Raw genomic sequence first — 15,746 nt, 5'->3', positions numbered from 1 at the left:
GAATTCAGTGGTGGAAAGTATTTGTATAAAAGGTGCCTCTGGGAAGTTTGTGTAAGATGTCATGAATTGTCTCCACACGACGAACATGGAGCAGTGGGGGAAATCTGCGTGACACAAAAACGTCTCTTTGTGTGGGAAGTGGTGTCTTTTTATGGACAGCTTTTTTGGAGGAGCTTGTCTGATGGCTGCCTTTGAGGGAGCGGGGGAGGGTGATGTGATGGGTAGTGCCTCCATCAAAGACTTTCTGGAGGGGGCAGCGTGTGTGGAGCTACCAAGGACACACCAAGGATGGCTACACGGGGCTGAGGGTCCCAGTGGGGGCATGAAGATGGGTCTGTGGGTGACACCGAGCCAGAGCATCCCTCCAGGGTGTCCACCCCACATGCCTGGGGACTATCAGCCATCCCATGTCCCCTGGGGACCATCAGCCGCCCCATGCGGCATCCCTCTCCACCGGGCAGGCCACAGCCACCGTGTCCTTCATTGTTGTCACCCCCAGATTGTGATACTGTCACAAAACTGTTGCTAGGCAACAAATGTGGTTACCGGGTCTCAGCGAATAGCTGAAGGGGAAAGTGAAGTGTTGCACCATTGTAGAGTAACCATAGCAATGACCTACTATTACAGACTAAAGAATTATCATTAACAATGTTAAAGTATCAAACAGAGGCCCAGGATCCAGAGACTTCCAGGCAGCATCTCCGCATAATTGGGTTACCCAGGAAGAGGTCCCAACTCTTTCACAGCCCTTGGCTTCCTGTCTCCATCGTCTTGGTTTTGCTTTGGGGGTTGTTGTGGGGGTTTTTGTTTAAATAAAGCAAATGTACTATGTGTTGAAGGAGACACACATAAAAAAACAGAAGCACCCACCAAAGAAAGAAGATAGAGGTGAATCTGTGTGCAGAGGGAAGACACAAGCAGGAAAGGTCCAGTTTGCTGCCTCAGTGTCATGGATGGGCTTGTTGGGAAAGGGTGCATGAGTGATGCCTTTGTGTGATGCGTTGGTTGTTGTTCAGGTGTCCTCTTTTGGTTAAAAATGCATATGCCAGGCTAAAAGCAATGTCAAATGAAAAGGAAATAATGCAGAGTGTGCCAGCCCTGGAAAGCAGACACTTCTTTTTTTCCCCCAAGGTAAGCCAGATAGGTGAGGTGCTTTAATGAAGCTTTACTTAGCAGGATGCTTTGGGGTCTCACTCTCCCAGGCCCAAGGTGCGTTCAGGACCTGTGATCTGGGTGGCCATGCATGTGCTGGTGTCCATCTGTGTGCCTGGTCTCTGTGTGCATCTGTGTCTGTGCACAGTCATTCCAGCCCTGCTGCCCCCGAGCTCAGCAGCAGAGCAGCCCTGACCCCTCCTCCAGGCTCCCCCTGGACCAGCTGCCAGCAGCTGGATGGCTTCCCTGGTTTCTGCATTAACACCCCTTTGAGCTGCCGGCAGCAGCAATACGACACCCAGCCAAACTGTCACCTTTGTGTTTTGCAGGTACAGAACGCCATGAACTAACTTCCTGGAAGAGTTTTCCATCTATTTTCAAGTTCTTCAGCAAGGCGATAGAGGCAAAGAACAGCTCAGTGAAACCAACCCAAATGCGGCGCTCCAACAGGATAAAATACGAAGAATTGTAAAAGGAGGGGAACGGCGGGGAGGGGAGCACCACCATCACCACCAACCTCTTGGCTGCTTGTTTTCTGCAAGGAGTCTCCCAGCCCCTCATTAGATTGTTTTCTTCCTAGAGCACAGGGTCGTGATGTATACATCTAAATAGCGTTTTGCATTATTTCTAGATGAGTGCAACTGTCAAAGCAATATGGGTTCACTGGTTGTGCTTCCTGTGGGCTGTAACTTGGATTTCGTGCTGCCCATCAGCGCGCAGATTAAGGCTGACAGTGGTACTGCATAGTGCAGCATGGTGCAGCTCTAATTGCCCTGACATAGCCCTGCACCAAGCTGATGCCAGAATTTAACAGCTTCGTCGTGGACCTATCGCCTGCAGGATTTTTTGCTGCTTCCTTGTGTTCTGAGACAGAACAAAATTGGAATTACTCTGTTTTTAAAAGACAGTTTTTAACTCAGAAGTGCTAACCAGCCAGTGATTGTACACCCAGTAGCCTTCTCTTTCTCCGGGACCAAATGGGATCAACTCTTTACTCTCTTATTTTCTGCTGGTAGGAGGGTCCAAGAAGTTTGGTCCAGATTTGTAGGAAAGCCCCTTTGTTGTAGAGATTTTCTCCTCCTGCCGGATCAATGGCATTATCTGTCGATCTTCTCTTCCTTTTGAAAGCTCCACTTAAAAAAATGCCTATTCATTAACTGGCTGGATCACACTGTGAAATATGACAGGGAAAAAAAAAAAAAAAAAAAAAAAAAAGACGCATTGCACATTTTCCTGTTTATTTTTAAACGCAAAGATGCTTCTGTTTTCATATGCCAGGTTTGTAATGATTTGCCAGCCCGTGGTTATTCCCTTTTCCCTAAGCTCGCGGGTTTGTCCCCACTTTCCCAGGCGCTGGCAGGGACTGGGGAGGGGGTGGGGGGGTGGAGGGGGGGCGCTCTGCGTGGAGCCTTCATGCCACGCGTGGGGCGTGGGGGGGGTGCGACAGCAGCCACCGCCGTCGCTGTCGGCAGCTTTTCTCCGCTAAAACGTCTGATAAGCGACAAGACGTGCCTGATAGCGTGCCCGGCAAGCGAGCGCGCTAATTAAGCTCCTTTAGTGTTGATGATGCTAAATTAAAGCGATCTTTTCTTCAACGGCTGTGCCCGCTTCGCCTCTGATGCTGTTAGTGCCGCGGAGGCAACCCTCAAACACACCGGTTTGGGACCCCCCAGTCCCACCCTTCATCACGTCATGTCTCCTGCCCCACAGCCGGGGGACGGGAGTGGCCGGGGGAGCGTTAAAACGAGGTGATGCTGGAGCAGGGGTACCCCCCTCCGCCGGGGACCAACGGCAGCGGTGGCCACGGGGGCGGGGGCTGCAAGGGGAAACCCAAAACCGAGGGGGTTTAGCCGAAATTCTCTGGCTGGGGGGCGGGAGTGGGACATCTCCGCGGCCGCGTCCCTGCCTGCTCGCTCCGGCAGCAGGGTGAGTGCTGCCCCACCCCACCCACCCCCCGCCTCATTTAAACTCTCCCCTTTCCGAACATCTCCCCCGCCAAATCCCGGGCGGGGGCGTGTGGGGTGGTCAGGCTGTGCCTACGCGCACGGCAGCGCAAAATCTGCGGCCGACGTTTTGTCTTCCCGGAGGAGAACCTGTTGCTCAGGGGAGAGGGCTGCAGCTGGTTCCCGCCCCACCCCCACCCACTCCCCCCAGCGCCTCCTCCTCGGTCACCGCCTTCCCCGTCGGAGGATGATGCTGCCCGCGACAGCCTGACACCCCACCCCGAGGGGGTCTGCAGCACCCTCCTGGACCCTGTGCGTTTAGGGGAGAAGGAGGCGTTTACATCGCATGTTCTGGGTGCCTGTGCTTCCTCCGACGGCGGAGGAGGCGGAGGCCGGGGGGAGGTTTGCCCCACACACACACAGCCGCTCTCCACCGCCGGGAAGGCGAGATGGGGTCTCCCGGGTGCCAAATGTCGCGGGAACGGATATATTTTTCTAAGTGTCGGTGAGAAATGAAACGTACAAAAATTTATACTGTAACGATTGCTTTTTTGGGTTTTTTCCTCCCAAAATCTTTTTCTTTACCGTGCCCCCTGCCCGGCTTGCGTTACCGCTTCTGTAGGGGGGCTGTAAAGCACAGAGGGGGGTGGTCCTCGCCACTGGTAGTGCTCTGCTTGCACTGAACAAAAAATAAAAGATGCTCTTTTCTTTCCACCTTGCGCGCTTCGTGGTACCCGCGCCGAGCTCCGCGGGAGCCGCGGTCCTGGGCGGGGGGGGGGGGGGCGGTGTCGCGCCCCGCCTGGGAAAACATGCGAGGGGTGCAGGTGGGCCGTACTTGCCAGCAGGTTTGAAAGGGGATGGTGTGAGCCCCCTTCCCCCAGCCCGGCCCATGCCGCCCCCGGTCACGCAGGGCTGCCCGGGGGGTGGGTGTGGAGAGGGTCCTCCGTACCGCGGAGCGGGCTGCGTGTCCGGCCCCACGGCCCAGGGATCGGGCCCTTCTCCCCGAGCGACCGTGGGTTACCCCTCACGTCCTTCCGCGGGAAGCCACGCAGGGCAGCGCGCCCACCACCATCCCCACTACACCCCTTCAGCTAATCCTAAACAATCTAAAAATACACCCTGGGAGAGGGGTTTGGGCGGTTCCTCGCCGAGAGGGACTTTTTTTTTTTGCACGGGGGGAGACACTGGGATTCTGCACAGGCTGCGGGAAGAGGGGACCGCATCAAGTGTCGCCTTGCGGGTGGGAGCTGGAAGAGAGGAAGGCGCGAAGTATCATCCCGGCGTGGAGCATCCCGCGAAAGGTGACAACCGTAGTCCTAATGCGGACTGAGGAAGGATGGATGTTGATTTAATTGATCCCTTTGGATCGATGTTCTTGAAGTTGCACGCCGTGATGTCTTTAGCAGACAGAGAGATCTGACATCAGCCTCACCCCGATTTCATCACGGAGAAACTCCTTGACATCTGACATCATGCAGCAGCCTGTGCCCTGGGTAACTTTGGAGCTGGGCGTGCAAAAGGGCAGGGAAAAAAAGGGGGGAGGGGGGTAAAGAAAAGCCCCCTAAAACCCAAACAAAACACACGCACGCACAAAAAAAAAAAAAAAATGACCCTAGGATTGACCTAGATAGGTCTATAGGAGATTCCCCCAGTTCTTCATGTCCTAAAGGCTCATGGCCCGCCTGCCCCAAAGGGTTGCACACCGTTGTGCAAGCCGAAATGCCAGGGCTGGAGCCACGGGCTAACGAGAGTTGTGTTTCCTCCCCAAGAAGGGGGCTCAGGGAAAAAGATGTTCCTCGAGGAAAACAGCCAGCGGACACCCTCCCCCCTAAAAAAACATGGAGAAAAAAAAAAGGGAGGAAAAAAAGCAAATCCCTCATCTGCATTGTGCACACGTGGTGATACACTGGTTAGAGTCGTCGCGGTGTGATTCTCCCGGACTTAGGCAGAAGATGATGATGCTTTTCATGGGAATGCACATTTTTTTTCCTCTGTCTCCAAGAAACATCACTAATTGTTACGGGTTTGGTTTGGGGGATTTTTTTTTTTTCTTTTTTACCCCCTCTAGGAATTTCATTCAGAAGTACAAATGAAAAGTGTCACATCTAAAACTGCGTGGAGCCACATATTGCACCGTTCTCGAGTCAGCCAAACCAAAAATAACCTGCCAAGAATGTGTACATCCGTCGTACACCCGGCTAGAGCTACATCTTACAGAACTGAGGGATGCGTGTGTATGTGCCTGTGCACGCATTCGTGGGTATCTGGATCTCGCAGGGACGTGTGTGTGTGCGTGTGTGCCCGGATTATGTTGATGTACTCGACAAAGTGTGAAAAATGTACTTCTCGAGAAACTTGGAAGAAGATGTCATTTATCATTGTACCATCATAATACCACAAATTTTCACTTTTCTGTTCCATTTTGGATTGCATGTGTTTGTGAGTATTTCACTAGATCAGTGACAGCTCTTTATTTGCATAATTATATGCTCTGGTCTGAAGAGAAAACTAACCCCCAAATTTCATGGGTCACCAAACTGCGACAATCAATGTTTTATCACGTATGCTAAGCAAAACCTAAGGAGCTATATGAAGTTTCTTGGGGAGTTTTTGCTCCTCAGAAAATTAAAGATTTTGTGCCTCTTGAATAGATGCAAAATCTTTCCAAGCTCTTTGTAACTGAATTCCGTTTGAAGGCAAAACTAGAGATTAGCTCGTAGATCTGGATTTCAGACCCACTATCATTCTTACTTCAAAGTGGATTCAGACAAGCAGCTTTACTGCATCTCTAAATTTCCCCGTCCTAAGTACTGTCCTTTAAATGGTGGCAAAAAAAAAAAAAAAAAAAAAAAAAAAAAGACAGTCACAAAAAAAGCAACAAACCAAAAAGTGGCCAAATATGATAAATGCAGACAATCGCCCCCTCTCTCATCAAGCTTGCAGTGACCAGTGGGTTTCATTTGACCCGTTCAAAGATTATTCTTTCTGTTGGGCGCTCCCCCCATGTCCACCCCCCGTATAACGACACAGATATTGGGCATAAAGACGAAGAAAACCATTTCCCGAGCTGCAGGATTTATTCTGGTCCATCAGTTGCACAATAACCGCACGCTCCAGTTATGACACACACACTTCAAGTTTCCCTCTCGATCAAAACGCCTTGTTACGAGGAGGAAGGGACCTGGGTGATGGGAACTGACCGGCGGTGGAGAACCTCATCCTCCATCCGCACCCGTACCGCTGGAAATGTTTATCTCTTGCTTTGAGTCGATTTAAAATAAAATAAAAGTATTCACGCAGACTTTGGGAGGACCTCTCGGGCGTGTAGGTGAGCTGCAGATCCCGGGGGACATGCCACCCGGATTTAACTCCGCTGAAAAGAACCCAAACGCTTCTTTGGTCGCCAACCCGTGACCTTGCCGTGGGAAGTCCCCACGGCTCGCAGCCTTGCACTCGGGTCCCTCTGATCTCTTGGGAAGGAGAAAGTTTTTTAAAGGAGCTTTAAAAGACCACAATCATCTTCTGAGCCCGCGGCGGGGAGAGCAGCGCACCTCAGGACCGCGCAGCCCCACGGCACCGCGTGGGCTGCGGGTCCGGGGGCAACAAGCGTTTCTACAGTCCTATCGGGTTGGTTTGGGTTTGGGGTTTTAGTTTGAGTTTGGTGGTTTTTCTTTCTTTAACATCCACCCGGGAAGCCTTTCCTGGGGGAAGTGGGCTTCCAGCACAGACTGGCACCCGCGAAGTTTGCGGGAGTTAAGTGGGCACGTTTTGACTACTCAGTGATGCTCAAACGCCCGCTCCAGGCAGACGCCAGCCTCGCACCTCCTCCTCGCCTTGCAGGAACAGGGTGAAACACGAGTGGGAAATAAAAATAGTGCTAGGAGTCCAGAGTCTCTTCACCGACCTCGTCTGGCTGCCGGCGCGGGGACCCGGGGGATGTGGGGACCCGGGGGGATGCGGGGTCCCGGAGGATGCAGGGTCCCGGGGCATGTGGGATCCTGCGGGACCAGGGGCCGCCAGGCGCTAGCAGCTCCCTCCGGGAAGACCCCGCTCCTAGGCATCCCCTACCCGTCGGCGGGTTGAACTGAGCTACTTAAATGCCCGCTCCCCGCCCCCCCCCCCCCCCCCCCCCCCCCCCTCCCCGCTCCCCGCACCCCTCAACCGGCGCCAAGTAAATATGAGTATTTCCGGGGGACGGTTCTGAGGGCTGGTTCATCCCGGCGGAGACAATAGCATCAGTTATTTCCCACTAAATGCGGCGCAGGAGAGAGCTGGCCCCTCTGAGGAAAGGCCTGGGTCGTCTCCTTTTGTCGTTTCCATTTCACTTTACTCACGCCCTACCTAATCCCCTAATGCTTAGTAAAGGACTGTCTCCAGACTTCTGCCTTCAAACTCCTTCTTTAAAGCTGCTATCTCTGACACAATTAGATAAATAACCTTCCCTCTCATCTCCCCTCCTCCCGGGACCATTTTACGCCTTCTCTGTCTAAGCTTGACTCGCCAAACGATGAGATACTGTTTTGTTTTCTATAGTAAAGTCCTTGATCTGAAAGGGTCCTCTGTGCGTCCCTGCCACACGCAGGTACAAAAATGACGCCCTCCCCGACACGATGCCCGGTCCTGCTCGCCTGCGTTTTGCGCGGAACTTGTAAATACTGATCTGGGGGTCCGCAGCCGGCGGCAAGGCAGGCGCAGCCAGCTCGCCGGTTGCTCTCGCCAGCTTTCCCTGCTCCTCCGCCCCTTTCCCGCACGCCCAGCTTCCACCTTCTTCCCCACCGGGTTTCCTCGCTAAATTCACTCCAAGTCCAGCCTTTGTTTCCTTCTGAGATCGGGGGGCTGGCTGGGGGAGGTCTGCCCCTCACACGCACACTATATGCACACTTCAGATGTCTTTTTTGATGATGATGATGATGATGATGATGGTGCTGCTTTGGATTTAAAGTGGTTTCCTTTGTACTTTCTGCCAATTTAGCGTGTGTCCTCCCTTTGGGGGGGCGATAGGGAGTGGTGGGGGCCAACAGCGCCAGAACTACGAGGGCTGGGCGCTGCGGGTGAGGGTGCACGTGGCCTGTCGCCGTGTCCCCCGTGGGCTCCCCACGCCACCTACTAAGTCAGATCAAAGCCAGGACCGTTCCCTAAAAGCGGTCGGGGCAGGGACCACGGGGCAGGATGCCGCCCTTCCCAGGGGGTCTCGAAGTACCCCCCTCCCCATCCCTCCCATTCACAACCCTCCCCCCCCGCGGCCTCCCCGGGCGGCGGCGGGGCCCGGCGCGCTCTGGGAGGGCCCAGCACCATGGACAGCGCCGCCGCCGCCGCCGGGGCTCGGGGGGTCCCAGCGCCCCCCACCACCCCCCGCCACCGCCCCCCGGGGGGCCGCTCCCAGCCCTCTCGCCCCCGGCATCACTCAGGCCCGAAAAGCATCTTCCAGTAGTGTCGGGACCTCTCTTTCCCGCCGGGAGATCCGCCACCGCCCCCCTGGGGCGTCCCACTAGGAGGGGTCGTGGCGGCGGGTGGAGGGTGCCGTACGCAGCTGCTTGGACACTTGGCTGTCGCGACACACCTAGAGCCTCGAGGATAGCAGGGAGAAGCTCTTCGCCCGCCGGTGGGTCCCAGGCAGGGAAAAAACAGAGGAAGGAGAAAGAAAAAGAGAAAGAAAGAAAAAAAAAAAAAAGAAAAGTTAATTCCTCCGTGCACACCCCTTGGTGCAGCTCGCCTCTCGGGTGGCGGCAGAAGCGGGGGGTGTCAGAGCTGTCCCGGGGCTGGGTGAGCATCCCTCGGCCCCGACGGAGCGCAGCCGCGATGCACAACCCCCCGCCCGCCCCCGCCGCCCCGCTCCGGTAAGACACGGAGCGCCGGTTCCCCGGGCCCAGCGCAGCGCACCCGATTACGGGCACTGTCCCTGGAGGGGGCCGGCGTGGGGCCCCCGCGGCTCAGCGTACCCCTCTCGGGCCATCTCCCGAGCCAGGGCCGGCTGGGGGTGCTGGGAGCCGGGAATCCGTTTGCGCTGTCCCCCCGCAACCCCGCCGCCGCGGCTGGCCGGGGGCCGCCGGGCTGGTCGCCGTCCCCTTGTCGTTTGGGGGCTCTCCGGGGGGTGATCTCGAGGTAACCTCCGACTCCCCCCGGCCAGACTCAAGCCACCACCGACCCAGGCTTCCTCGGAGGGCTGCGGGCTGCCCCCGGAGGCCGGGACCCGCAGCAGAGGCATCGGGGGTATTTGTGTTGCTGCCCCCGCTGCGGGAGGGTCCGGGGCGTTTTGGCTGCACAGACCCCCTCCCCGGCTCCCCACCGCGCAGGGGGCCTGGCCCAACGACTTCGGCACGGGAAGAGACTCCTGCATCAAAGGCTTCGCCACACGCGTACGAAACCGAAGGTTTAAATATTTTGCAGCGCTGAATATTCACCTAGAACGGCTTATTTTTCCTTTCGTTTTCTTATCCTTCTTTCTTTTTTTTTTTTCTCCTTTCTCTCTTTCTTTCTTGCTTTTCTTTCTTTCTTTTTTTTTTTTTTTCTAGGGTAGATGGTGACAGAGCTGGCTACCACTCTGCGCCTTTACTGTGGTCAAGAAAAAAGGACCCCCAGATCTCCAGCGCGCCCTGGGCTCTCCGAGCGCTTTGCCGGCAAATGCAAACGATGGACTTTCGTTAGGATCCGCCCCAACTTTTGGGATTTTGTCCCAAACTGCCCAGATTTAGTTGCGTTTCCTGGTGGTTTGAGGTTTGGGGGGGGGGGGGGGGGGTTGGATTTCTTTTTTTTTTTTTTTTTTTTTTTGGTAGGATCTCTATTACTCTGTCTCCCTTCCCGGGACCGGGTCCGCCTCTGCCTTTTGCCCCACGCCGGTGGAGCCGCCGGCGCCGGCCGCCCTCCCCGCGTGCCCCTGCGCTACCCACCCGCCCCGCGGAGCCCCGCGCCCCTGGCCACGCTCTGCGGGAAGGAGACGGGCGTTCAAACGCGTTTTTCCCCGCTTGGGATCCCCTCCGCCTGGGGAGCACAGAAAGTTTCCCGTAAGAATAGAGCAAATGTATTTTTATTTCCCTTTTCGGAGACTTCGCCCCTCCTTCCCTTTGGAGAGAAATAAACAAATCTTCCCCAGCCCGAGGAGGAGTCCCGAGACCTTCTCTGCGCTTTCCTCGCCCTCTCTTCCTGTAAACCTTCAAAGTCGTTTGAAATGACTTTTCCTGTCTTTCGGCCATTTATCAATGTCACATCCACGCTGCCTGCTCCGGGGGAGGCAGGTCCCCGCGCGTCACCGGTCCCCGCGCGGGGGCAGGGACCCTCCTCCCCCTCCCGCTGCCCACTGACCCACCCTCCACCTTTCCCCCTCGGCCCCCCCAGTACGGCCTTGGGCGACCAGCCCTGACTTCGGGAGGGATTTTGTCCTGTCGCTGGGTCGCGACGTGCTGTGTCTCCCGGGCGAGCTGGGATGCCCCGGCCACTCACCTCCCGCCCGGGGAGAGCAGAGGGGACCTCGGCCGGGAAAAGGTGGGGGCGGGGAGAAGAGGGGGCAAACTCCAGGGAGGGGGGAGCTGGGGACGTAGCCCTCTTCCTGAGAGTCCACTCCTCGCCGCAAGTCTTCCTCAGCGACGGGAGCGCTAACTAACGCTGCCGTGAGAATTTTGCGCTGCGGAAGGAAGCGGAGAAGGAAAAGAAAAGCAAATCCAAACTCCTAAGGTGTTGACAATCCTTCGGGAAACGGGGGGGTCGCTTGTCTGGCGTGACACCCCCGGTGAGGGGGGGGGGCTGTCCTGGCTGTCGGGCAGCCATCGGCCCCCGGCGGGGAGCGCTGGGGCGGTCGGCGACCGGGGAAGCACCGAGCCCTCTCCTGTTTCTTCCCTGAAACGAATACCTGGCCGAGCTTGGCTGGCGAGGAATTCCAAACTCAGGGCAGGTACATCTTCGACAGAAGGGCAATTGTTACGACTCCCTTCCCAGCTAGATGAAGTTGGGGGGGGGGGTATTTATTTATTTATTTGTTTGTTTGTTTACGGGAAAGGTAGAGGGGATTTCTTAGCCTTTAAGTAGCCAAAGTTAGAACAAAAGCCAAACTCTTTAGCATATAAGTTTTCATTATCAGCTTTCAACCTTGCAAAACTAAAGCCATTTGCTTAACTTAATCCGTAACATATGTTTGCAACAGTAGCAGATTTTTTTTTTTTTTTTTGTGTGTGTGTGTGGTTTGGAGCTGATCAAGTTGTAAATTTTCCGCCTTAGGTTTTCAGCGCCTCCTAGTTACAGCCTAACACCTATTGAGAGACAGAGAGACTCCACAAAGATCCCACGGCACCAAATCCGAATAATCCGATCCAAAATCCCTAATAAAGTTTACCAATCAGGCCACTCAAACTCCTTCGGATTCATCCCACTGAGAAAGGAGCTGACACGTTTCCGAGAAAATGAGTTCAAAATGAGCAATTCTGCACCATCCCAAATACCGCCTTGTCTGAGAGGCAGCGCCTGGCGATTCACTGTTTACTATTACTTTTCCCCGTCTCATAGGCCACTTTCTTCAAGGTATCGCAGGGATAATGCAAATGATAGAAGCCTCCCAGTTCAATTAATAACAGTAATAACAGCGGCGACAGCGCCGGTGGTGCTCACACCGCAGACCGACGGTCTAAAGCCTCTTTTAGTTTCATCTCCTACCAGAACTTCTCCAGCATCTGGCTTCTGCACGAAAGTGACTCTTAGTCTTTAAGCACGGGGACGGTAATGGAGCCTGAACAGGGAGAGGAGCGATCTTGGAAACACAGGCGCGCACACCGCTATTTCACGTTATCCATCTTTACCTCGGGTATTGACAGTTGCCTTACAGAAAAAAAAAAATGAAACAAACAAAAAAAAACCCACAGCCCAATAATAATAATAATAACAATAAATACACAGAATGCCTCACAGCCCTGGAAAGATCAAAGGCCCGTGTTGGATTTTACGGCACTTGCACTGTGAATGCACCGTAATTGTCGTGATGGGTTAATGACGGAGCGGTGCGGGGGCTGAATCCCGCGGGACGTGTTGATAAGGGGGCTGAGACGGGACCCCGGGAGCCTTTTTCCACGGCACCGACGGCGAGTCCGCCCCGGCCCGCGGCTCTGTGCCCGCGGGCGGGAGCCGGTGGGGCCTGGGGTGGCTCACCGGGCGCCTCAGGGCACTCGTGGGCGTGAAGGATCCCCCTCCCGCCCCCCCCTCCCCGCGGGAAGTGCCCCCCGAGCGGCGCGGAGCGCCCCCCCCCGCGGGCCGCCTGCCCGGTGGCGCCCCACGGGGCTCTCCGCGGGGGCAGCGCGGGCGCGGTGCTGTCCGCGGCGGCGTGGGCCGGCGGCGCGGCGGGTCCCGCGAGGCGGAGCGCCATCTAGCCCCCGCCGCGGGAAGCGGCGCGGCGGCGCGGCGGCGGCGCGGAGCGGGCCGCGCGCGCGGAGCGGGAGCCGGGCGGCCGGCGCTGCCCGGCGGCGGCCCCGGGGCTGATGGAGGTGCCGGGGGAAGCCCCGCTCTGCTTCCGAAGGGGCCGCGCCGCTCTTTGTCCTTCATTTGTTCTCATGTTTATTAGGATATTCTATTTCTCTCTCTCTTTTTTTTTTTTTTTAGCTAATTCTGCATGAACACGCTGCATGACATGCGGGTTTGGGCACTGGAGGGGAGCGGGGGGAGCCGCGCGCACCTGGCTGTTCACCTCCAGGATTCGCCATCCCACCTCCAGCCTGCCAGGGAAAACACGAACACACACGCACCAAAAAAAAAAAAAAAAAAACCAAAAAACCCCAACACACACACAAATAAAGCGTCTTTTTGGTGTTACCACGAGAAGCAATGGCGCAACCGGGGTGCGGGCTGAGTTCGCCCGGCGAGCCAAGGCGATTTGTCAAGGCAGCGAGGGGAACCAAATAGGCTGCTCTAAATGTTACCTGATAGCAGGAGCAGTGCCTTGGGTGAAACTTAGAAACTGCAAATGTCCTTATCTACAAACAAACAAATAGGCGAACAAACTTTGCTGCGTATTTAGATACTCCTCTCAAAGGCAGCAAAACAAAGGCAGGGTGTATTAAGTGACCGCTGCGGCTCCCGTACCGACAAGGGTCACCTTTTCTTTCTGAGACTTGTAGGGATCCCAGGACAAAAAAAAAAAAAAAAAAAAAAAGAATGAGGGTGTGGGGAGGGAATGCATCTACGTCGCGTTCGCATTATTTCTGCAAAAATAAGCCAAGGCGCCTGTGGTGTGTGGACACCGGGGAGGTCCTGCAAGCACATTTGAGGCGGCCACCACAAACCCGTCGCCCGAGTGTTTAGAAGAAAATGACCAACACCAGTGCACGCCTGTGTATTAAAATATCTTTATTGTCAAGTCCTTTTACATTTTTACTTGATTATTTCAAAATTTTCAATCACATACAGATATTTCCTAACAGAAAACCATGCCGTTTTCTCTTCTGCGATATTGCTTTTGTTGTTTGGGGGTTTTAGTAACTTATTGATTGATATTGTGTCTACACCAGCGTGCTAAAATGTTACTCCAGGTCTCCAGCTTCTTTCTTTCCCTTTCCTTCTTTCTTATTTCTCTCTTTCTTTTTCTTTCTTTTTCTCTTTCTTCCTTCTCCCTCTCTCTCCATCTTTCTTTCTTTTTCTTTCCCTCTGTCTCTCTTTCTTTCTTCTTCTCCGTCTTCTTCCTTTCTCCCTCTGTCCCTCCATCCCTTCTTTCCCCTTTCTTTGTCTTTGTTTTTCTTTTTCTTTTTTCTTTCTCTCTTTCCTTCTTTCTTCTTTTTCTTACTCTCCTTGTGTCTTTCTTTCACTCTTCCTCTTTTTATCTCGTTGTTTCTCTTCTTCTCCTTTCTCGCTTTCTTTCCTTCTTTCCTGCCTTCTCTCTTTTCCTCTTTCTTTTTTCCTCTCTTTCCGTCGGTCTCCCCCCCTTTCTCTCTTCCTTCTCCCTCTCTTTTTCGCTCCCCACCTCTGACAGCGCTTGCGGAAGCGGACCGCGGATGCGATGAGGCGAGCCACGCCTGGGGTCCCGTGGCGAGCAGGTGCACCCAACTTCTTCACACTCACTTGTGAGCACTCCTAAAATGGGGAGGTGTCATCGAAACCGCCGGGGGTCCTGCCCCTCCGGACCGCGGCTGCCTGCGTGCCAGGCATCTGCCTGGTGCTGCCGAAATCATGAAATTATAGCACTTGGGTAATAACAGCCTTGGGCTATTGCGACAGATCGCGATATGCAGCCCTGAAGCAAGCCAGGGGAGGGGGCTCCGCGGGCAGCCCCTTACCCACAGCGGGGGTGGGGGGGGGTGCCCCTGTCCATCTCCCCGGCTGGCAGCAGGGGTCTGGGGGCGGGGGGGGCTGCACCCCGCCAGGGCTGGGCGTCCCGCTGCACCTCGCCGCCGAGGTTTGCCCAAACCCGAAACCTTCTCCGAGACGGGGAGCCCAGCTGTTTAATTTAACATTGATTTATTGCTTTTAAAAGTAAATTTACACACACGCCAACAGCACTCCGTTTTGTTTCCCCAGACCCAAAGATTTATTTTCTACTTAGCGCTTGTCTGACAAAACAATGTCCTTTAACTTTATTACACATCGATGAGGAAATCTGTCTTATTTTTGGTTGGATTTATCGCTCTGCTACTTGTGGAGACTTCTTGTGATACAGCAAAAGCTAGGGTCAGAAAACACACGCTAAAATGAAAGCCAGGCACAGAAGCAAACACCCATAAAGGTAGCAGCGAGCTGATGCTGTTGTCGCCCCCGCTAGTGTCCATCTGCCCCCAGGATCACCATTAGAAAAGGGAGGGACCATCTAGACTTGGGACATGCAGGTAGTTTGCTGTTTTGTTTGGGGTTTGGTTTTGGCTGGTTTTTATTTTTATATGGTGATGACTGGCTCTTCGTTCATTTGCAGGAGTAAGAGGTCTTTAGTGCCTCATGGCTCTGTGCAAAGGCAGTCCGTGAAACGTATCTATAATTATTGAAGGGAAGAAATACAGGGTTATCCATACTATGCTGACTTACCTCTGTGCAGTAAACTCCCAATTACCAAATCTATCTGATAGCTGAACTCGGGGGAATTAGACGGTACTTTGAAGCAGCTTTTACGGTACATTTCATCTACGTTTTGGTTTTCTTTAGTTCTCATTAAAAGGCCACTTTCTTCTTTTCACTGATATACTGTCTTTGTGTCCTTCATTTCACACTCTCGGGGAAAAAAGTTCTCACATCTTTGGGGGGGAAAGTATTATTATTATTATTATTATTATTATTATTATTATTATTATTATTATTATTATTAACACTGTGAGCTGGATTTCTTCTTCTTTGCTTTTTGCACCCTTGTTGCAAATCTTATATTTTAAAGCAGGGGGTTTTCTTACTAACGAAAGGTCCTTCAGTGAGAGTGCGGACAGAGGGGATACTCCAGCGGTACCGAGAAGGTAAAATAAGAGATGGACGCAGTGTGAATAAACTCTCCCCTCATCCTCTCTCCCCCCTCTCTCTTTTTTTTTTTTTTTTTTTTTTTTTTTTTTTTTTTTTTTGTGTGTGTGTTCCCGGCTCACTCTCACAATCTGATTTCTCGGAGAGGCATCTAATAATCACTTTAGAGATGTTCAGATGAGGACATTCTCTCTTTCTAGCAAGAAGTAAAGATGTGACAGGTTTTGTTATCAGGGGTATAGTGAGAGC

General features: G+C 53.9%; 1 protein-coding gene across 2 annotated transcripts in view; it reads left to right on the top strand.

The window, feature by feature from the left end:
* The window catches only part of FAM172A (family with sequence similarity 172 member A), a 270,150-nt gene extending 267,403 nt beyond the window's left edge, over window positions 1-2,747 (top strand). For both annotated transcript variants that reach the window (XM_056323941.1, XM_056323942.1), the window contains one exon: window positions 1,482-2,747. In XM_056323941.1, the coding sequence (XP_056179916.1) occupies window positions 1,482-1,624 (143 nt within the window). In that variant the 3' untranslated portion in view covers window positions 1,625-2,747. The remainder of the gene's footprint in view (window positions 1-1,481) is intronic.
* Window positions 2,748-15,746: the final 12,999 nt, after the last annotated feature.

The sequence above is a fragment of the Falco biarmicus genome, chromosome Z, assembly GCF_023638135.1.
Source record: "Falco biarmicus isolate bFalBia1 chromosome Z, bFalBia1.pri, whole genome shotgun sequence".
NCBI classification, from domain to species: Eukaryota; Metazoa; Chordata; class Aves; order Falconiformes; family Falconidae; genus Falco; species Falco biarmicus.
Note: the sequence above shows the minus strand (reverse complement) of the source record. Positions and strands in the feature narration are given on the sequence as shown.